Here is a 22172-nt window from a genome sequence, read left to right as displayed (position 1 = left end):
AAAACCTGTAGGAGAACACTTCAACCTCCCTGGACACACAATAGCAGAATTAAAGGTAACCATCCTGCAGCAAAAAAACTTCAGGACCAGACTCCAAAGACAAACTGCTGAGCTTCACTTCATTTGCAAATTTGACACCATTAGCTCATGATTAAACAAAGACTGTGAATGGCTAGCCAACTACAAAAGCAGTTTCTCCTCCCTTGGTGTTCACACCTCAACTGCTAGAAGAGGGCCTCATCCTCCCTGATTGAACTAACCTTGTTATCTCTAGCCTGATTCTTGCCTGCATATTTATACCTGTCCCTGGAAATTTCCACCACATGCATCTGACAAAGTGGGTATTCACCCCGAAAGCTTATGCTCCAATAGGTCTGTTAGTCTATAAGGTGCCACAGGACTCTTTGTCGCTATCTAACCCAGTATCCCATCTGTGCCAGGGACAGCTGCTTGAGATGACAAGGCAAGAAACCTTTTTCATGGACAGAAGACACAAATCCATCTCTCTTTGCAGGTCTGAATGGGCTAGGTAATGACTAACAAAGGATATTATTTAAACTCCTCAGTGATGAGTGAATCAGGAATCAGGCCCTTTGGATCACAAGATCCTTCCAGATAAAACATACAAAGCACGAACACAAGAGATTAAAAACTGCTTTAGTGCACCACTGCAGTGCATCTTTTTAAAGGGAACACCTGTTCCAAGAGATGAACACCAGAACCTCTCTTGTACATTAGGCTCTAAGGTTGCAGGGGAAAGTAGAGTGGAGAGAGAGAAAGAGACAGCTTTTCCTGGGTATACCAGGGACATCAGGAAGCCTTAAACTGGTTAATGCTCCAATCCGCTAATACCTGATCAGTAACAAATAATAAAGCAGCTCGTTATCACAGTAACAACATGATTAACTTGTTACTGTGCTGTTTAATATTTTGTTAACAATTTGAATAGAAAACACTAAATGCATTAACTTGCCCCTCCCTGGTCTGCTGCACTGGGGGAAGTTTTGACATCTCAGCACATTTTTACTGGAGACCTGGAAGTAAAATGCTGGCATCAGCAAACCATGAAGCCAGGAAGCTGTAAAGAAGCAGAAGCATGTTATTAGCTGCAAAGTCACATACACAGTATACCATACTAAGTACATATTAGCAGCCTTGTTTTATTATTTATTAAATGCCAAAGCACTCAGCCAGGTACAGGACACAATGTGTATAAACCTCAGATTGGACCATTCCCATAATTCAAGAGCTTTTGGATTTGAGGTTATGGTTTCAAGTCCTACATAAATTATTATTAGTATAGCAATGCCTAGAGGCTCCATCTGAGGTGAGGACCCTATTGTGCCAGGCACTGTGGAAAGTAAGACATAGTCTCTATCCCCAAAGAGTTTATAAAGGCAAAAGAGACAAAAGGAGGGAGAGGAAACAGAAGCACAGAGGTGAGGTGACATGCCAGCATCATGCAGTAGGTCAGTGGCACAGCCAAAATACAAACACAGTGCCCTACCTACTAGATCACGCTACCTCTCTAATAAAGATCCCCATAATGCTAGTTTTCATTGGCACCTCTATTGCCAATATCATGGAGATGCTCAGAGATTCTTTCCCATCACCATATTATAAGAACCTTCCTAGTACAGAACAACACAGATGAAGGAATTAGATAGCTGGATAATAGGCTGATCCCGAACAAAAATCTGAACAGCGCAAAAGACATCCAGATTCTCATCCACTCCCAGATCACAACCCCATCTCTAACCCTTATGTGCAAGGTTGAGAGGGCAGACCTTCAGCTGGTGTAGCCCCAGGTAGCCCCATTACACCAGCTGAGGGTCTGGCCCAAGATTTTTCCTTCTGGGAAGTAAAAACTTCAGAAGATAAATGATTTTAAAAAACAATTAATTAACTTCCTTGAAATAGTAACTTAGAAAAGAAAATGTAGCTTATGAGCTGACAGCCCATGCCTTTCTTCACATTGACCATCTTAAAAACAATGCGTCCTTGTTCTTAATGGATCATGGTAATTAGAAACCAGTATTCTCTGAAAGATGTTTTGTATCAGAGTCTATTTTGTTTGTTTACAGGCCTTACTTTTGCCTAAATCCACACGCTTTAAATTAAGACCAATAAATCCCAATGAAAAGTTAACTGTGGTCGTGAATTACTAGGTTAAAATGAATGGACTGGATTAATTTGTGACGTCCTAGTGGCTTGTGACATAGCCCTGTTGTGATACAACAATGCTATTACCAAAAAATAAATCCTGCCCACGCACTGTGGAAAGGGAAGGAATGCATCCAGCTCTGGAAGACTTAGACAGCTGAGGAATTCAGTCTATTGATTCCTTTTGTACTCCAGAGGTGGGGCTCTGCCTGCAGCAGGCTGGGAAACTTAAAATTAGAAGACACCGTAATGAACAAGCTCTTTGCCAGATCCTTCTTGCCAAACGCTAAGCAGAGGGGAATTGCCAGTCAGCCCAAACCCTAAATGCCACCTTCCCGACAGCAGACAAAGGAGTGGGATGCTTAAGGTCATTGATATCACCCAAAGTCCTGGAAATTGCTGAGTGAGGGATAATGGAAGAATGTTAGTATCCCAGACCTATCTCTGCCAGTGTGTCCCTATGCATCGCTCATCGAGGGTGGAATTACCCAATGCCCAGAGCCTAGGCACCAATTAAATCCCAAATTAAAGAGTAAATGTTCTGCCTCCGCACCCAGGCTCGTGATAGGAGGAAGGATTCTTCCCCAAGATTGGAGAGTAGCTGCACTGCTGTTCCATGGGGGCTGTTCCTGTCCAATAAGCTGAAATAGCCTCTGCAGGGCCTTGTGCAAGCCCTCCTCTCCAGCGTGGTGGGGGATGGGAGAATAAACACAGAAGCAGATAGCTGTGCCTCGCCTGTTCCCAGGCCTGCTCCCACTCCCCTCCCCCATGCCACGCAAGGTTGTCACGCCCTGCAGGGGGTGCATGGCCCTTGACAGCCCCTACTAATCCTGCCCTCCCTTGGCTCAGCAGGGTCACAGTGGTTTTTTGGCCACTGGACCTGCCGTGGCTGCAGTCAGGTTTTGCCTCTACAAGGCTTAAAATGGTGCATAAGGGCTTGTGCAGGTCCTTTGCACAAGAGTGTGTTTCATGTTAAAGGAGCCCTGTCCAGTAGATAGGCCCAACCCTACACGGAGTTGGAGGTGCCCACAATTCTTCACGACTCCTTCCGGTCCATGGCATGCATTCGTAGGTCTTCAAGTTCCAGACCTTTTCTCTTCAAACTTCCCTTGACAGAGTTTCCATCCTATCCTCAGTCTTCCATGTCCTATCTTGCTGTCCTCTTCCTCCCATGCTTTCTTTGCTGGTCATTCTTCTCCCATTGTTGTCACGTCCCACCCACCTCCAACACGGGCTTTCCAGGCTATCAATGAGAGTGACAAGTTCATCTTCTTCCTAATTTCTTCCATGTGTATTTTGTCTACCCTCTGCTTGCCTGCCATTGTCCTCCTCAGTATATTATTTCTACTACCTGTATCTTCTTTTCTTCCCTCTCTGTAAGACTCCCTCTTTCCAGACAATAGAGCAGGCAGGGACAAACACATGCAGCCTACGCTTCTTCCTTTCAGTTATTTACTTAATTGCTCCTGCCAATACTTAAAGTACTCCTGCCACCTTTTTCAGTGCCATCCAGGCACAGTGGGTTCTTCCTTTCCATTCCCCAAATCTCTCTCGGATGGCACTACGTGTTCTTCCCAAGTGCACAAAATCCTCTGATTCTGCTTCTCTCCTCAAAAATCACTCACCAGCTCTTCTTCCGTATCCCCTACTTGCATAACGTCAGTCTTCTTTGTGTTTACCTTCAGACCACGGTCTTCAAACACACATGTCCACTCTGATACCATCTCAGGTCGTATCGATAGAATTTAATAGAGAATGAGAATCTCTTTCACGTCCCGATCCTCCACTGGTGTAAATCAGCATAGTTCAATTGACTTCAATAGAGCTACACCTATTTATACCAGCTGAGGATATGGCTCAATAGGTTTTTTTGGACTATCCTATCAAATATAGTAAAGAATTACATTCCCTCTATAAATTACAGGATGGTTCAAGTGAAAATGATCTCTTTTTCTATTTAAGTCTCTAGGATTTTTGACAGGTTTCAGAGTAGCAGCCATGTTAGCCTCTATCCGCAAAAAGAACAGGAGTACTTGTGGCACCTTAGAGACTAACAAATTTATTTGAGCATGCAATAGGACCCCGCTGAGTTTCTACAACAGGGGTCGGCAACCTCTGGCACGCGGCTCGCCAGGGTAAGCACTCTGGCAGGCCGGACCAGTTTGTTTACCTGCCGCCTTCGCAGGTTTGTCCAATTGTGGCTCCCACTGGCCGCGGTTCACTGCTCCAGGCCAATGGGGGCGTCGGGAAGCCGCGGCCAGCACATCCCTTGGCCCGCACCGCTTCCCGCAGTCCCCATTGGCCCAGAGCAGCGAACCGCGGCCAGTGGGAGCCGCGATTGGCCGAACCTGCGGAGGTGGCAGATAAACAAACTAGTCTGGCCCGCCAGGGTGCTTAACCTGGGGAGCCATGTGCCAGAGGCTGCTGACCCCTGTTCTACAGCATCCTGTTGGTTTTATCCCTATTAAATTCTTTACAGTTTTTCCATATGGACATCTTGTGATGGCATGAGAATAGAAACATATTTTGAAGTGGAATGAAAGGAGGGATCGGGGTGGATTTAAACCTTCCCTGGTAGTTCTGGAAACTCCACAACAGTATCAGCCTTAGTATGTGAGAAGCAAGTTAGAAACAGATTGGTTTCACTCAACAAGCTTTATATTTTTTCCTAGGAAAACAGACATGTGAGATGACAGATAAATGCTAATAAGCCACTCCCATTAGCTGCTCCTACTGTCACTTAAGTCAATGGGAGTTTTTTTATTGTCTTCAGGAGAAGCAAGGTTGGGCCAATAGACTTTTCACTCATTCATAACTAGGGCCCTGATCAGCACATGTAGATTGCTGCACCAGCACAGAGCCCCATTGACTGGCAATGCCATGTGAGTACAACTAGAGTGACCAGATGTCCCATTTTTAGAGGGACAGTCCCGTTTTTTGGGACTTTTTCTTATATAGGCTCCTATTACCTCCCACCCCCGTCCCATTTTTTTCACAGTTGCTATCTGGTCACCCTAAGTACAGCACGCCACCCACATGCTATCAAGTGCTAGAAGGATTAGAGGTAAGTTGGTAAATATCTGTAGGGGTACGTTTGTCCCTCCCAAAAGGTGATGAAAGAAATGTCTACCATTAATAGCTATCAATTACATAGGGGACTTTCTGTCACTAGTGGGGGAGGGGTTATTTTTTTTTGACTGCTAATAAATGTTACAGCATAACTTAAATGCACACAGGGGTCAAAGAAGCTAAAATGATGAGGTACAATCTTACGACTGTTTTCAGCTTCTATGGTCAGCCATTCTGAATAAATAGTATCTGAGGTTTTGAGTGGAGGGTTTATTTTCCATTTGCACAAACAAGTGGATAAAAGCAAATCAAAGTGTTTGTCTCTGGATGAATTTTTTGTTGTTGCCCTTAATATCATGAAAAACATAAAGATGGTTCTGACAGACCCTTATGTAAGGGCTGCTGTCGCCAAGGTTTGAACCTACAACCTCCAAAGTTAAAGCCTGAATCTTCCGAGGCTGAAGCATTAAACCTAGGAGTCAGATTTTCTATGGAAGCTTTCACAGACATATATGCTCTTTGGATCAGGCAGAGAGGGGCATACATCATACACCCAGAATGGTTTCTATGCCCATATTCCTAGGACAGATTAAATTTATCCCAAGCATTTCAGGCTCACCGCTGTTCTAATCACATAAGACAAGCTCCCCCCACTTTTGTAACTGTTGTTATTATTACTACTTCTTATTAATACTTTGTATGAACTAGTAGGCAAGGGGTAGAAAATAAGACAGAAAAATATCATAATGCTACTAACTAAATCCATGGTGCACCCATCCCTGGAATGCTGTGTCCAGTTATGATAGCCTCATCTCACAAAAAATATATAGTGGAACTGGAAAAAGGTTCAGAGAAGGGCCACAAAGATGTTCAAGGGTATGGAATAGCTTCCATATGAGGAGAGATTGAAAAGATTAGGGCTGTTCATCTTAAAAAACAGACGATTTAGGGGGGATAGGATAGAGGTCTATAAACTCACAAAGGGTGTAGAAAAAGTGAGTAGAGAAGTATTATTTACCCTTTCGCACAATACAAAAACCATGGGTCACTCAAAGAAATTAATAGGCAGAAGGATTAATACAAATGAGGAAATACTTTTTTCACACAATGCACAATTAACCTGTGGAACTCGTTTTCATAGGTTATTGTGATGGCCAAAAGTATAACTAGGTTTAAAAAAAAAGAACTGGGTAAGTTCATGGAGGATAGGTCCATCAATGGCTACTAGCCAAGATGGCCAGGGATGGAACCCCATGCTTGGGGCAACCCTAAACCTCTGACTGCCAGAAGCTGGGAGGAGAAGACAGGGTAGATCTTTCCAAAATTGCTCCGTTCTGTACACTCTTCCTGGAGCTCTGGTACTGGCCACTGTTGGAGGCATGATACTAGGCTAGATGGACCATTGGTCTGTCCCAGCATGGCAGTTTTTATGTTCTTACATATTGCAGAAGCACCTCAGCGTCCCAGTCAGGGATCACGGCCCCGTTGTGCTACGCACTGTACAAACATAAAAAGATGGTCTCTGCCCCGAAGAGCTCACAACCTAAGTACTATAAGGTTGTCATTTTGGTCATCACTACAACTGAACATAGGCCTTCCAGAGCTAAAGCATGTGCCCCTACAGCTTGACCGAAAGAACTAGCTGGGAGTTATAGCAGATTCATGTCATCTGTGAACATGAACAGTGGGTTCAACTACACTGCTATATTGGGGGAAATTCTGACTGCGCGACTGAGAAGAAAAAAATCTGGGTAGATCTCTCCACCAAAAAAATCATTCGGTATCAATGCCATGGAGTTTATCTTTTCTCTCAGATCTTCTGAAGAATGGGAATCTCCTTTGTGTTTGAATCTTAGAACAAAGATGGTTGATTCTTGCTATATTAGGTCCAGATCATCAAAGGTATTTAGGAGCTGGGCCCTGGATCCTTTCGCAATTTTGCTCCCAAATGAAGTCTCCCTTTAGGGGTTCAAATGAGGGAACCATTTTTGTAGAACGGGGATATTAAACGTTATTCTAGCTGGGATGCAGAATTTGCTGCCAAAATAACGTCTCACCTCTCCAACAATCCTACTGGATGCGGAATCAAATTGAACATGCCGCAGATATGACAAAGGATATGAGGAATTAGACACAGCCTTGTCTGTACCAGATTTGGGCCAAACCTGGAACACTGCCTTGTAGCTGATCAAACAAGTTAATCATTTAAAACTATGTTCATATTATTTGTATTGCGGTAGCACAAAAAGCACTCGATTACTTCCCCATTTGTGCCCCATCAGCACTGTAAATACACAGGAAGACAAGGCCTGTTCCCCTAAGTGTTTCTTCAGCTGGTGTAAAGCTCCACAATAGATCAATGCCAATTTACACCTGCTGGCCCAAACAGTGGAGCCTCTTTAGTCCAATTGGTATTTGTTGGCACCATATCAAAGACCCTGGTTCTTTTCTGCATCAGAAGGAATGATGAGTGAATTGGTAAATTTGTGATAAGCACTTAATAGAAGACTTTATGCTCTCAGAATGTCTTAAAGAGGGATCCAGGAAGCTTGCAGGATTTTGTCTGGTTTTTCAGTAGCCAGACAAGTGATTATGATCCATTGGGAGAATATGCAAATCATTTCTCTGTGTAATTATTTTGCAAGCAGTGATTATCGAAAAAAGGCTAGAGAAATTACAGGAATTCTAACAAATTAAACTTGGAATAGCATTTCCAGCTGTTTGGAACAACCTCTATTGTGCTTTGCACAATGGCTCCATTAGCATTCCAAAGTCTATGATTGTTTGTGCTCTGTACAATGTCCTGTTAGTCATTATTTGTTGCCGGGATGGGCAAGCAGGATCATGAGAGCTTGAGGATTTTGCAACAACCCCAGTTATTTGGCAGGTTTGCAAGACTATTTCTGGAACCTCTTTTTCCTTGCATGTTAAATCCACTTTAGTCCCTCCGTGTTGATACAGGTTTAAAATAGAATTGCTTTCCTAGTCTGTGTTTATTAACTATTGTTATTCATTTGTATTACAATAGCGCCTCAGGGCCCCATTCTGCTCCATGCTCTACAAACACACAGTAGGAGCCAGGCTCTGCCTCAAAGAGCTTACAGTCTAAACAGATAAGAGAGAAAAAGGCAGTGTTATTTATTCCCATTTTACAGATGGGGAACTCAAGCACAGAAAGATTAAGACAATTGCTTCAGGTCACCCAGGAAGTCTGAAGCAAAGCCACAAAGGGAGGAATAAACAACCTCCTTCTTTATTCGGATTAGATTGAACAGAGAGATCATCTGTCCCAATCTAGTGCAATTACCATCCTTCCTACCTATGTTATGTACTGGACTGACAGGTGCTGTGTGTAAATTATGTAGATTAATGCCCCGATTTTCAGAAGAGCCAAGTACCGCAAAATCCCACTGTAGTCAATGGGACCTGCAAAGCAACTCTGAAAGCCAGGCCATTTATTTATGTATTTATTTCCCGTCCCATTTCTGCTCCTTTACCCTGATCATCACCCCTTGATCCTTTCTCTTCCAGTCACTCCTAATCAAAATGCAAGCCCGATCGTATTTGAGTGACACTAATTAGCTGTGTGACCTTGAGCAAGTCACTTCTGGACTCTGTGGCTCAGTTTTCCCACCTGTATAATGGGGATAATAAACTGTTAAGCACTTTGAGATCAACAAATAAAACGCTCTATGCATCAACTCTCCCCAAATCAGGGGCAAAGCAGGGCAAAGTTTTTTAGCCAAAACATTTAGGTGGAAAGTGCAGATTCAGCAACACCAAAACATTTTGTGAATTTGGGTCAGTTTTGATAAATTGTGTAAACAACAGAAAACAAAACAAAACAAAAATCCAAATCTCAATTTTGATTTGTTTGGCTTGAAACAACTTTTTGTTTTGAAATTTCCTTCAATTTTATATTTTTAAAAAGTCAAAAACCTTTAACATGGTCGAAATTGAAATAAAACATTTTGTTTTAGGTGAAACAAAACATTTAGTCTGACAAGAAAGATTTGGGGTTTTTTTAATTTTCAATTTACTGAAAATTCTGAACAATTTTGGTTTTGGCTCAATGGGAAACAATCCTTTCCCCTCCTCCCCCTTCATTATTTTGGAATTGCTACCTGAGCCGAAGAATATGTTATTTGCAACACTCTAGTCAGGGGCCCACCAAAGCTGCTGAATTCACAGGTCCCAAAAGCTGGCTGTGCCAAAACAAAGTGATGGGCTAATAATCCTTGCAGCTAGGACAGAAGTTTTGGATAACTAGACATCTGGAGCACACAACTTTCCTTTGGTCAGCACTCAACATGCCTGTTGACTTCAATGGGAACAAAAGGATTGCAAAGGTAGATCCTGAGTCTCTGCCTAATGGCAACTTCTTTCATACAGTGCAAAGGGAAGAAGCCACAAAGGGAGAAATAAATAACCTTCATCTTTATTTGAATTAGAAGCTGATCTCCATTAGTAGCAGCACTTTCACCATAATAGTGCTTTGCTTCATAAAGTCCTGTTACAAAGGGCAAACATTGATCGCCTAAAACCTAACAACCTCCCCCCATTTCTGAGATAGGGAAGTATTATTATTCCCCTTTATAAAGGAGGAAACTGAGGCACAAAGCAGTCACATGGCCAAGCCAAGGAGGGGCAGCATGGTCCAGTGAAAGGGGTTCTGGAGTGAAAGTCAGGAGACCTCAGTTTTATTCCACCAGTGACTTTGGGCAAGTCACCTCACCTCTCTATTTCCCCTTGCACTCTTTGTCTGTAAGACTGTAAGCTCTTTGGGGCAGGGAGTGTCTCTTACAACGTGTTTAGACAGTGCCTACCACAACGGGGGCCCAGTCTTGGCTGGGAACTCTAGGCACTACCATAATAATTATTATTACAGGAGGAGTTTAGAATTTGCCTTACAGGGAGACCAAAGTTGCAATGAAACCAGATTCAAACAGTTTTTAATTTTAATTAACCTTTCCAGTGTGTTAGCATAACCAAGAGTTTTGGTAAGAATAAATGGAGCTGCCCGGTATTTTCAGATCTCTCTCTATGCAGAAAAATCAAGTGAGCCGCACACACAAGATCATATATATTTTTAATTGCAATTACATTGTATTGTAATTGTCTGCTGCAGCATGTGCCAGTTATTCCATACAGACTAATGAATGACTGATAGAAAAACTACATTCTATCTGAGAGTGGCAGTGTGAGGTGTTGTGGGAGGCAGTGTGTTATAGTGAATAGAGCACTATACTACCGGACGTCAAAATCGGGACATATGGTCACCCTACCTAGTACAATGGGACCTGATAGGACCTCTTGATGCTACTATAATACAAATAATAACTATATAACCACTTTTCTGTATGGAATCATCACACCTTGTCATCATATTAGCAGCCTCAAAACTTCCAATTGGCCTTTTTGGGGGACACATCTTTTATTCGAAAGCCTGTTCTTTAAAGGCAGGAGCCAGTGGTGGAGAAATTCAAAATCCAACCGTGAAGTTAAACCAGAAGCCCTGATTTTTGATGGACTCAAACAACTATACATAGGACTTGGTTTAAAATGATTATTAATAGTAACAATACCTTGCACTTTATAGCACCTTCCATCTGAGGACCTCAAAGCACTTGACATAGCAAGTTTAATAATTAAATACCTTAGATTTTTAAAAATTCTCAACATTTTTTTTTTAAATCTCATTTACTTTTCATGGTTTTTGTTTGCTTCTACTCCTTGCACTTCACTCCACTTGGGCGGCGAAATTAAATTCATGATTTCAGTCTTTGGGCTTCACCTGGCCGTCTTTACCCCAGCAAATCACTGGGACTTTTCCCCTGAATTGGGGTGTTGTCATTACTACGATACTTTGTAGAGGCCGCTACTGAGATCGGGCCACCATTGTGCTAGGTGCTGTACTAGCACATGCGCAGACATATTGGGTACGTCTACTCCGCGGCAGGGGTGTGAATGGCAGCTTGTGTAGACCGACCTGTGCTAGTTGTACTCCCACTAAAAATTAAAATGAGGACACCATGACCCGGGCTTCACAAGCCTGCCTGACCCTCCTGGGTACATACTTGTTCGTACAGCTGGTGTTGGAGCCTTGTGCCACAGCATCCTCCCTGCTATTTTCAGCAAGCTAGCGCAAACACAACAACATGAACTACAAATCCCACTGCTGGCTGCAATGTAGCTGTACCCATAGCATGAGTCATTCTCTGCCCAAAAGTTAGCAAACTAAGTAGACAAAGAATGGAAAGGGAAACAGAAAAGTGAAGTAACTTCCCCAAGGCCATACAGCAAATCAGTGGCAGAGCTTGGCACAGAACTCAGATCTTCCACAGTCTGCCTGTTGATTAGGCTACACTGCCCCTAAAGAACTAACTGAAATGTTTTGTAAAGTAGGATGGAAACTCTTCCTGATGTCTCTAGTGATCATTTTAAGCCCGAAAGCATGGAGCACCCTGTCAATAAGATACTACTGTGATAGATGCTTGTGGAATACCATAGACAGCCAGAGAGAGATTTTAATACTCTTAGTCCGCAGAACTACACATGCCATTTAATGCAGGACAATTAAATTCCCTTTTTATTCTCTGGATAGTTAAGAGTACAGAAAAAAACGAAATGCGCTGGTTCTAGTTGCCTCACTAATAATATAGGCTGAGAATAAGGCAGGATCATTCTACATACCAGAAGAAAAGATGACTGTGCTTTAATGTATTTTGGATCAGATCCTTGGCTAATGTCACTGGGCATAGCTCCACTAACTCCAATAGAGCCATCGCCCATTTATACCACCTGATGATATCGCCCTTTGATTTCTGGACCAGAGCACACACCATCAAAAATATATGGGTTCTTAAGAATATTGGTGGTGGCCATAACAATACTCAAGTCTCCAAGCTACAGATAGTTGAGTGTTAGGACATCTTGGCTTTTGTTAGATAATCTACATTTTTCATAACTTCAGGGACCATGAATGGGAATTTATTAATTATTGTTTTATCATTATCTATACAGAAATGTAGATAGGCTGTTCTTGGCTAGATTATACACAATTATTAATGTGTTATTAAAACTATGTTGTCCAACTGAGGTGTGAAAGTAAATGGCCAAATTCAGACCCCGGATAATCAAATGCAAATCCACTGAAGCCAGTGGGCTTTTAGCCTTTTAACACAGGTCTGAATTTAGTCTAGTAGCTTGAAGTGCTTTCTTTCCCCTTTCTTATATAAATATATTGAGCCTGATCCTCAGCTAATGTAAACAGATGCACCTCCATTTACTTCAATGGAGCTACGCCTGTTTATATCAGTTGAGGACCTAGCACTCAATTCAATACAATACACAGATGCCGTCACCTGGGAAACCATAAAAGCTACAGCATTCCTGCTAATGAGTACCAATCTCTCTTTAGTCATTTACCACAGCAGACTTCACATCACCATTAGGACAAAGAACACCATATCGGTGACAGCATTATGCACAGCTAATGGGACACAATTCAAAAATTCTAGTGGATCATGCCATTATTTTGTGCCTTCTGAATTAAAGGTATAATGAAAATGTGACTATCAAACTGATAACATGCAACAAAACTTTTTTAAAAATACAGTTAATATTCTGCTACAATTCCTGATTTTTCCTCCAAATAATCCCATATTTATTGTTTTCAACTAATATTTGAAATAGCTACTTTTTTCCCCACCAGACAAAAATTGCACCTTTTTATTATTATTTACAACACATTCCCAGTCTTCTATTATTAGTATTGCAAAGCATCATGAGTTACGCTTTGTATGAAAGATGCCACATAAAATTAAGTCTTGAATTTCAAAAACTTTCTTGAACCCTAAACTTGCAAACGTGTATGCAGATGAGTAATTGTATGGGTTAAATGGGTCTACTTCATTGAACAAAGTCATTCACAGTTAAATGGGTCTACTTCATTGAACAAAGTCATTCACAGGCATCAATGTTGGCAAAATCAAGCCTTGGGTTTTTGCAGTAGCAGATGGATATAGAGTATGATTTTCAGAGGTGCTGAGTACCCAACGCTTGCATTAGATTTATGGGTGCTGAAGCTCAAGCCCATATTGACACTCACCCAAGTTTTTTGCCTTGAATGTACCATCCACGCCATTGGTGAATCAGCATCTGGGTACCAGCTATTCAAATTAATTCTTAATAGACCAGGGGCAGCTCTAGACATTTTGCTGCCCCAAACACGGCGGCATGCCACGGGGGGCACTCTGCCGGTCCCGCGGGACCAGTGGACTCTCCGCAGGCAAGCCGCCGAAGGCGGCCTGCCAGCCGCCCTCCCGGCGACCGGCAGAGCGCCCCCCATGGCATGCCGCCCCAAGCACGCGCTTGGCGTGCTGGGGCCTGGAGCCACCCCTGTAAGAGACTGGAATTGTTTCGTAAGCACCTTTGGGGTGTGGACATGGGGGAATACTTGGAAGAACTCTTTCCTACTTTGCTACTAGAAGTTTGTCAGATTCTGGGTCCACTCTTCATTCACCTTGATGCTTCAAAGCTAGTGTTTGTCACAGGAAAGCACGGAGAGTGACAATATTTCTTGACTTAAAGCTAAATAAATCTTGTTTGAGTTGATTTCTTTTAATTTACCTGAGAAAGAAATTATACATGATCAGCCAGAGCTATGGCTTTCAATATTTTGTTGTTAAGGGACAAAGAGGTGCTCAATTATACATGGTTTGACACATTAGCAGGGACCTGGGACTAAGGGTCAGGACCAGGATTTTCAAAGAGGTCTAAAGGAGATAAAATAATTTAAATGGGATTTGAGTCCCTCTTTGATAATCCAAGCCCAGATTCCTACAGTCCTATGCAAGATTTACTCAGGCAAAATGCCCATTTCAGTCAACTGCTAAAATTCTTCCTCAGCCAAAATTCCCACTAAGAGCATTGCCTGAGTAAAAAAGCTGGGTCGAGCCTTCAGAATTGAGCCCCAGGCGAGTTTTACCTTCAGTAAATCGGCAGGGATTTGGCCATCAGGGTTGCTGCCCAATGCCTGCTCTTTTGCTTACAACTGCATTTTATCTTGTTGTGAGCTGCATTCATCAGATGGGTGGGGCACTGTGCTAGAATAGTGCTTGGAAATGCCTAAGAAACAAAAAGTCAGCTTCCATCAGCAGATGGAAAGGAAAGATGCGGGGGAGGGGGTGTGTGTGAAGCAGTCCTCTCTCTAATTCTACCCATCTCCCCCCAGCTCCTGCAGAAGAATTCAGGGACATAGTCTGGCGATAAGAGGCTAGTACCAACTGCTGCCTCAGTGAGCACTGGCACATGCAGCAAGTTGAATGCAATGAGGAGGCATGATGCGAAATGGAAGCCTGATCGGAGATCACCTTTCCCCCCCCCCCCAGCTTAACTCGTGTGTAAATTGCAGATCTCCCTCTCAGACACACCCAGAGCCATCCGCACCCACCTTGTCATTGAGGTTTTGCAGCGCCTCTTTGCCAGCGGCCGCCCTGATCTCCACCTTTCTCCCGAATTCAACAGATGGTTCCCCTCCCTTCCTGCCCTGCCTGGAAGAGAGGGAGTGGGAATCTGAGCCCAGGTGGGCCACATCCCTCTGCTGGGCCACGATCCTGCTGGTTCCCCGTCCCACCGACAGCGAGTCGAAATCGATGGTCTTGTTCTCCAAGGAGCCTTCCACCGGGCAGAACATGCCACAGAATTTCTGCCGGGGTTTGGGGCTGCCTGAGCCCAGGTTCTTGAAGAAGGCTGGGACCTCCTCCTCTTCATTCTGCCGCCTCTCGGCCATGGCTCCGGGGGGCTCCCTGCTAAAGAGAAACAACAACAAATAGAATCAAAATCCCCCCCTGGAGAGAGAGCCTAGCAGGGGTGTGCCTTGCAAGGCTCGTATGTCCTGCCCTCCTAGAGGAGAGGCTGGCTAGCGAGCTGGGTCCATGGAGAGGGGAATGCAATGCAAAGTTGAAGGCAGGCAGCAGCTCCTGCTGCAATCAGGAGAGGAGATTTCAAGTTCCCAGCCTCTCCAGATGATGAGGGAGGGGATGAAAAAAAAATCCCTCACTCTGCAGCAGAGATTGGGGCCTGATCCGGAAGTGATGTGGGGCTGGCGAATTGGCAAATGGAGCCGAGCTGGATTGGAGCAAGAGGCCCCCCCGGAACGTGCTGCTGCTACAAGTTGCTCCTAGCAGCGCCCCTCCCCTGCTTGGGGTGGGGGGCGTGTTAGCTGCAAGGGATCTACCTCCCCCCTCCTCAGTCCCCTTCCTCTACCCCCCTGCAAATGAAGCGTGGCGCTAGCCTATTGTTCCTCACTTTCTCCAAAGGCAGCAGCTGGAGGGTGAGCACCGCAGGGGAAGGGGAGGGCGAAATGCTGAATCATATATTGGGGGGGTGGGGTGTCAGCGGTGCCCCGGCTCGTGCAGTGTCTCCGGAGAGGGGGGTGGAGGGAGAAAGGCAGAGAGGAGGCCAGGTGGCACTGGAGACAGCCAGAGATGGGGGAGAGAAAGAGAGAAGGAAATTTGCCCGTTAATCAGGACTTACCTCCGGAATTAGTGACCTTGCAAGACAGGGAAACACCCAGCAGTGCCAACCCCCCCACGCACCCCCGATCTCACTTCTAAGGCGGGGGGGGGGCAGAGGGAAGGCACTATATGGGTGTTGAGATTTAATTTAATTATGGTTAAAGGCTAGAGAGAACACGCGATAAACCCTCCCCTCCCAGCTCCTGCCCATGCGAGCAGAGCCCTGGGGTGGGAGCGTGGAGTGGGGTGGGAGGGGAGACACCCAAGCCCCGCTGATCAACTGCTCGCGCCGATAAAAAGGAGTCGCCCAGCCCTGCTCATCTTGGGGGTTTGCCCAGCTCGGCTTCCCAGGCGCTGTCCCTTCAGCACCCGCCTGCCCTCTGCATGACTCAGAAGAGATGCGGCTGCTATTGTTATGGGGAGAGGAGGGGATCAGCCACATGCAGGTAACTGTGGGAGCTTGCAGGATGATCATGTCCATATTGCAACGCCCCCATCCCTCCACCCTTTTATTATTTAAGGTTGTTGCATTAGCTGCTGGGTTACAGTCCACACACCCCCTGTAACATACGGAAGTCCTTGGCTCCCATGCCTAGCTCCCAGGAGAAGGGGAACAGATTTTTTTTTTAATTCTTATTCCATCATTTTTCATATCTAAATGAACCGTTTAACGGTCTGGAGAGAGAAAAAATGTTGCCCTGATAATTCCTCAATGATTGATTGCAGCCAGATACACTGTGAGTGTGTGTATGTGGTGGGGAAGAGGGGAGGATAGATGTTTCTATCACAAAGGTAAGAGATGAAACACACAATAGGTTTAATGTAGCTGTAACCATCTAGTACATGTTATTAATAATGCTGATCTATATTATTAAGGCTAAATCCATATTCAATATTGTTCTGAAGCAAACTCAGTTGCTAAGCTATTAATTGCTATGCATTATTTATTAATATGCACCTATGTATATGCACCCATGAAATGTTAATTTAGAGGCAACTGTGCCCAAAAGGGTAGCAAGCACCTTAGCAAGAAACACATATTTAAAAAAAAATCAAGGTATTGTCACTAATAAGGCAAAGTGCCCAAGTAAAGCCAAGGTCAGACGCAAGAGAAGGCATAAAATAAATGCACAACCCAGTTATAAAAGACTCCACTAAAAAGGAAAGACGTAAGCCTGGAGTGTTGCCCTGAAGGATGATGGAGATGTGCTCTGGTGACTAATGAGGGGGAGAACATTCCAGAGACACAGGTCCTCAAGGGAATAAACCCCACTCCTCCTTTTCCTCCCAAGATTGTATCTGGGGATGGTCCTGGGCTGTAGCCAGGCCAATCTCAGGTGCCTTTAGGGGACTCAGGCCAACATATGGTCTATCAGGTAAACTAAATGCTGTATTATTTAAGGTTTATAAATATTAATAGCCAAATCACTGCTGAACTGGCAGTCGATACAAGCTGCAGAGAGCACTAACAAAGTCTTCAGCATGTGAAAGCTGCGGAGCAGTTGTACTGACACATTCTGCAGTTGCTGCCATTTATGTGATGGTTTTCAGGGATACCCCTAAATAAAGCTCATTCATTGCTTAACGCATCCCTGGAAGTTAGTTACCACAGTTATGACCACCAAAGAAAAATCTAAATAGAATGAAATTCCATAACTCAGCCTAGGGGGTCAAGAAGGCATGGAGGGCTGTGAAGAGACCTGGGTCTTGAAGAAACATTCACAACTTCCCAGTGTTTCAGAGCTGATCAAAGCTACTCCTACAACCTAGGCTTCCACACTATTCTCATGCTCAGAAATGGCCCCATTCTGCCTCGCTGCAGCAAACACCAAGAATACATAGAGCAATCACAGATCAAGCAATGTCCCACAGCCATTTCCCCTTTTCCACAAGTAACGCCATTGTCTTTCCACATAGGTATGGCACTTCTGGGCACGTTCAGTGTGGACTTTAATTGCTGTGCTGTGTTTAGGTACCTTGGTGATTTATGAGAATTATGAGAAAGAGATGCTTACCAATACTTGGGTAGGAAGCACTGCCCTATTTCATATCTAACTAATTTCTGGTTTCACATGCATACTGAACCACAGAGGCAACAGCATTTACTCCTGCAGGATTCCAGGCACTCAAAAGAAATTACAGAACCCCTCTGAAGCAACCCAATTCTGGCTCCATCAGTCTATGCTGTCAGGCCTTATCTCATGATCCAAAGGTTCCATAGGTAAGTAACAATAACAAGGTGGAGACCTGTCTCAGATTCATCATGCACTCTTCTGTCATGGTCTGAAATCAGACTGGAAGATTACAAAAATCTAGCTACCCTTGAGTGGCCCAGCCATCACCTCTGTAACCTCTTTCCCCCACCATCCCATAAACAAAGGTTGTTCTGACCTCAACCTTTCCTGAGCAGCAGTCTCCATATGTTAGCTAGTTGGACATAATCAGTGCTTCCTTTATCGAGTACAGGGTATCAGAGGCCATCCAACAGAATAACTCGCCATGACTGGCTTTGGGGAGCTATAGGTTTGATCTTCAAAGGATCCTAAGGGTGCAGGCACATCACTTCCTTTGAAAATCCAAGTCTATATGCTTATGTTTTTCAGTCAGGTTATTTCTGGGACCTTTGGGTTTACAATTTTGTCACTTTATGATCTTTTTAGTTATATTGGAAAATGGTGTGTACATTTTTTTAGGTTTTGTTATGCCCTGTGAAATCAACCAAGAGTCAGGCCTTTAAAAATGATATTACAGTCACTTTGTTGTCTTATTCTTTTTTGTATATTTGTATTGTAATTCTTTGGTAAATCTATGTAACTCCACAGCTTTATTGCTACTCAGTTAATTTCTTCCTTTATAAAAAGTGCACTCATAAACCTATCTCTCTTTCACATTCATTCACTACAGATCAGAGAGCTATAAACATAAACATCAGCAGATCAAATGCAGCTTGCCAGTTTGTTTTAATGTTTACAAAACAGAAAACATGGAAAGTAGTGACGGAGCAAAGGCAGGGAACCTGAGGATGTCTTGGGGAAGATGAAGACCAGTCATGGACCTCAGAGGTTTTGTCTGCATTTCACAGTTAAATCGATTGTGCTTAATCCAAGTTATGTAGCTCAATGTAAGCCAACAGGTCTGAGTGCGTCCAAGCTTGGTATTCACACACATGCTTAGCACATTTATTGTTTGCAGTGTTGTTGTAGCTGTGTTGGTCCCAGGATATTACAGAGACAAGTTGGGTGAGGTAGTATCTTTTATTGGACCGATTTCTGTTGGTGGAAGATACAAACTTTTGAGCTACACAACACTCTTCTTCAGGTCTGAGGAGGGAAGCAAAGTGTCTGAGCTAAACACAAGTTGGGACAGATTGTTAAGCAGAAGGGGTGGGAGGCAGTCACTTGAAATAAAGTGGGCAAATGGGGGTAATATAGTTAAGCATAAAGGGTTTGAAGTGAGCCATTAAGGGTGGTAGGCAATGTGGTGTGTAACAAATTGCTGTAATGAGCCATAAGACCAGCCTCGCTGTTAAGCCCATGGCTTTCACTGTCTAGAAATTTAAGTTCTCAAGGTCACCTTGTGATGGTATTGTGCACATCTCCTTTGACGACAAGCATTGAAAGATCAGCTATGAAGCGATCGCTCAGTGAAAAGTGTTCGCCCAGAGGTGATGCAATGTATTTGTCTTATCATTTTTCTGTCTGAGTTCATTTGAGAGCACAGTGATTGTCTGGTTTCACCCACCTAGTTGTTATTGGGACATTTTGATTCACTGGATGAGGTACTGGTACCCCATGTTGTGATAAGCATGTGTAGGACCCATGAATCTTGAAAGGTGTGTTGTGAGATGTACTGATCATAAGAGTGGAGATATGTCTGCAGGTTTTGCATCTGTTGCTCTAACAGAGTCTGGTCCCACTTTAAGTTTGTATGTCTAGGTCTGTGGAGAGTTTGCTCCTGATGGGTGAGTGGGAGTTATTTGAAGGTTAGAAGAGGGGGGTTCAGGAAAGATCTCTTTCAAAATGTGATCCCCATCAAATATGGGTGCTAATAGTTTAATGAGACCCTGTATGTGTACCAGTGTGAAGTGGTGGGTGATAATGAAGCATCTCTGGTCAGGGTTGGGTTGTTTTTTCCTGTATTGAAACAGGTTCTTCCAGGGTATTTGGGTGGACTGTTCCATGACACAATCTGCTTCTCTCTGGTGGAGTGTGCTTGTTTAGTGAAGGTGGTTTTAAGTGTGTTTTGGTATATATCTCAGACTTTCTCTTGGGAGCAAATTCTGTGGTAGCTGAGGGCGTGGCTGTAGATAACAGATTTTTGTGTGTGTCTGGGGTGATTATTGGATCTGTGAAGGTAAATATGGTGATCGGTGGGTTTCTTGTATATCGTTGTTTGTAGAGTTCCATAGTTTATGCTAATCATGGTGTTGAGGAAGTTGCTACTGGTGTGGGAGCATTCTAGAGAGAGTTTGATGGACAGCTAGTAGTTGTGGTAGAAATCTATGAGGGATCTTATGTCTTTCCTCCAGAGGATGAAAATATCATCAATGTATCTCAGGTATATAGTTGGTTTTGTGTCACATTTTTTCCAGAAATTTTCCCTCAAGGTGGCCCATGAAGAGGTTGGCATATTGGGGAGCCATCCTAGAACCCATGGTTGTTTCCATGGTTTGGACAAAGTGATGGGTATGGGATATCATCAAACAATTACAACCCATATTTGGTGGGGACCAAATCATAAAAGAAATCTTTCTCACACTCCCTCTTCTGGCCTTTAAACAACCCTCCCAGCCTGAGCAAACATTTACTGTCTCTAGCACATTTACTGTCATGCATCACAGTCACACTTGTGCAGCACCCAATTATGTTAGACACAATTGTACCTTAGTGGCCGGTGGATGATGTACATATTCTCAGCATCCAAACCAGTGAGGCTATGGGTCTTGTCCAGCTCTTGGTATGAGAGCCTGGTTCTTTATCTCAAGCTGTAGAGACTCAGGCTCTGGTTGTCCTCAGTTCAGTGCCCAAAGTTGGTCAAGATGTCGGCTGTCATGCAGGTGGGGACCTGTCTTGGATCTCAGAACTCCCAGCCTTGGAATGATTTCAGAGCTTCCCAGGAGACCTCATCTGTCCACAGGAGGATTGTGGGAGGAAAGGTCAAACTCTCAGGTGTGCAAGAAGAATACACTTTTGACTGTTGGCAGGGCCGGCTCCAGACCCCAGCGCGCCAAGCGCGCGCTTGGGGTGGCATCTTGTCGGCAGGGCAGCAGCTGGCTCCGGTGGACCTTCCACAGTCATGCCTGCGGGAGGTCCACCGGAGCCGCGGGACCAGCGGAACCTCCGCAGGCATGTCTGCAAGAGGTCCCCCGGAGCCGCGGGACCGGCGACTGCCAGAGCACGCCCCGCGGCGCGCCGCCCTGCTTGGAGCGGCGGGATTCCTAGAGCCGCCCCTGACTGTTGGATCACTGAGCAGCTGTGTTATCTTCAGCAATACCTCCCTAGACCCTCAAGCCCAGAACAGTGAGGGATGCCTGATACTTGTGTGCAAATAGATTTATTGCATCAAACATCAGCTTGACTTTCTATGACCAGTGTACCTATGGAGTGTTGCTATCCCCTCATCATGTATATTCTGTATATCTATTTATATCTTTTACCTACATAACCTTTGGCATATTCTCTGTGCTGCCATGTCACTCTCCCTTTGCCTCACAGACAGTTGTTTATAAAAAGAAGTAGAAAAGGAAATGGCAAACAAACAAACAGTAACTCCTTGAAAAATTACAAAACTGTCATACATATACTGTACCATGTGATGTACACCTCGACCGAAACCAGTGCACCAATATGCAGATTCCCTATATGTTACACATACCAGCATGTATGCTTGGAAGTATGATGGACCCGAGTCTGCTCTCATACCACTGTAAAGAGAGAGTGATGTCAGTGGCACCACTTTATAAAACTGGTGTGAGATCAGAATCAGGCTCACTAAGACTAATTCACATAGTGTCAAATTCTGATATACTTACTCATATTACCTTTCTCCTTAGAGGATCCTATTGACTTCAATAGGACTATCCTAGGATTAAGGCACTACTCGGTGTAAATAAGAAGTTCACAATCTGGCCCCTAGAGATTATGGGTCCAGATCCTCAACTGGAGTAAATCAACCTGGCTCCATTTATTTACCCCAGGTGAGGATCTGACCCAATCATGTATGCACAGTGAGGGACAATAAATCTTACCATTTACTGTACCACAGCATTATCCTTTTTCCCATATTTGTGGTATTTCCTGCACTTAACACAGGAACTCCATAATCACCACCATAAATTAAGTGGCTGCAAGTGGAAGTGTTAAGATTTTTATTACTCCTATTGTAGCATATGTAAAACAAAGTTTCATTATGCATATTTTA

The 22172-nt window shown here is 44.0% G+C and overlaps 1 protein-coding gene across 3 annotated transcripts in view; it reads right to left on the bottom strand.

Annotated features, from left to right (window-relative positions):
• The window catches only part of DPYSL2 (dihydropyrimidinase like 2), a 96920-nt gene extending 81021 nt beyond the window's left edge, over positions 1–15899 (bottom strand). Inside the window, exons 1-2 of one of the 3 annotated variants that reach the window (XM_045005591.1) lie at positions 15772–15899; positions 14687–15044 (exon numbers count right to left, since the gene is read on the bottom strand). In XM_045005591.1, the coding sequence (XP_044861526.1) occupies positions 14687–15025 (339 nt within the window). In that variant the 5' untranslated portion in view covers positions 15026–15044; positions 15772–15899. Of the gene's footprint in view, positions 1–14686; positions 15063–15771 lie in introns of those variants that run through there. The other 2 variants (XM_045005590.1, XM_045005593.1) reach the window with 2 other exon arrangements.
• Between the last annotated feature and the right edge of the window lie 6273 nt (positions 15900–22172).

The sequence above is a fragment of the Mauremys mutica genome, chromosome 2, assembly GCF_020497125.1.
Source record: "Mauremys mutica isolate MM-2020 ecotype Southern chromosome 2, ASM2049712v1, whole genome shotgun sequence".
Taxonomy (NCBI): Eukaryota; Metazoa; Chordata; order Testudines; family Geoemydidae; genus Mauremys; species Mauremys mutica.
The sequence above is the reverse complement of the archived record's forward strand: the minus strand, read 5'-3'. Positions and strand labels throughout refer to the sequence as shown.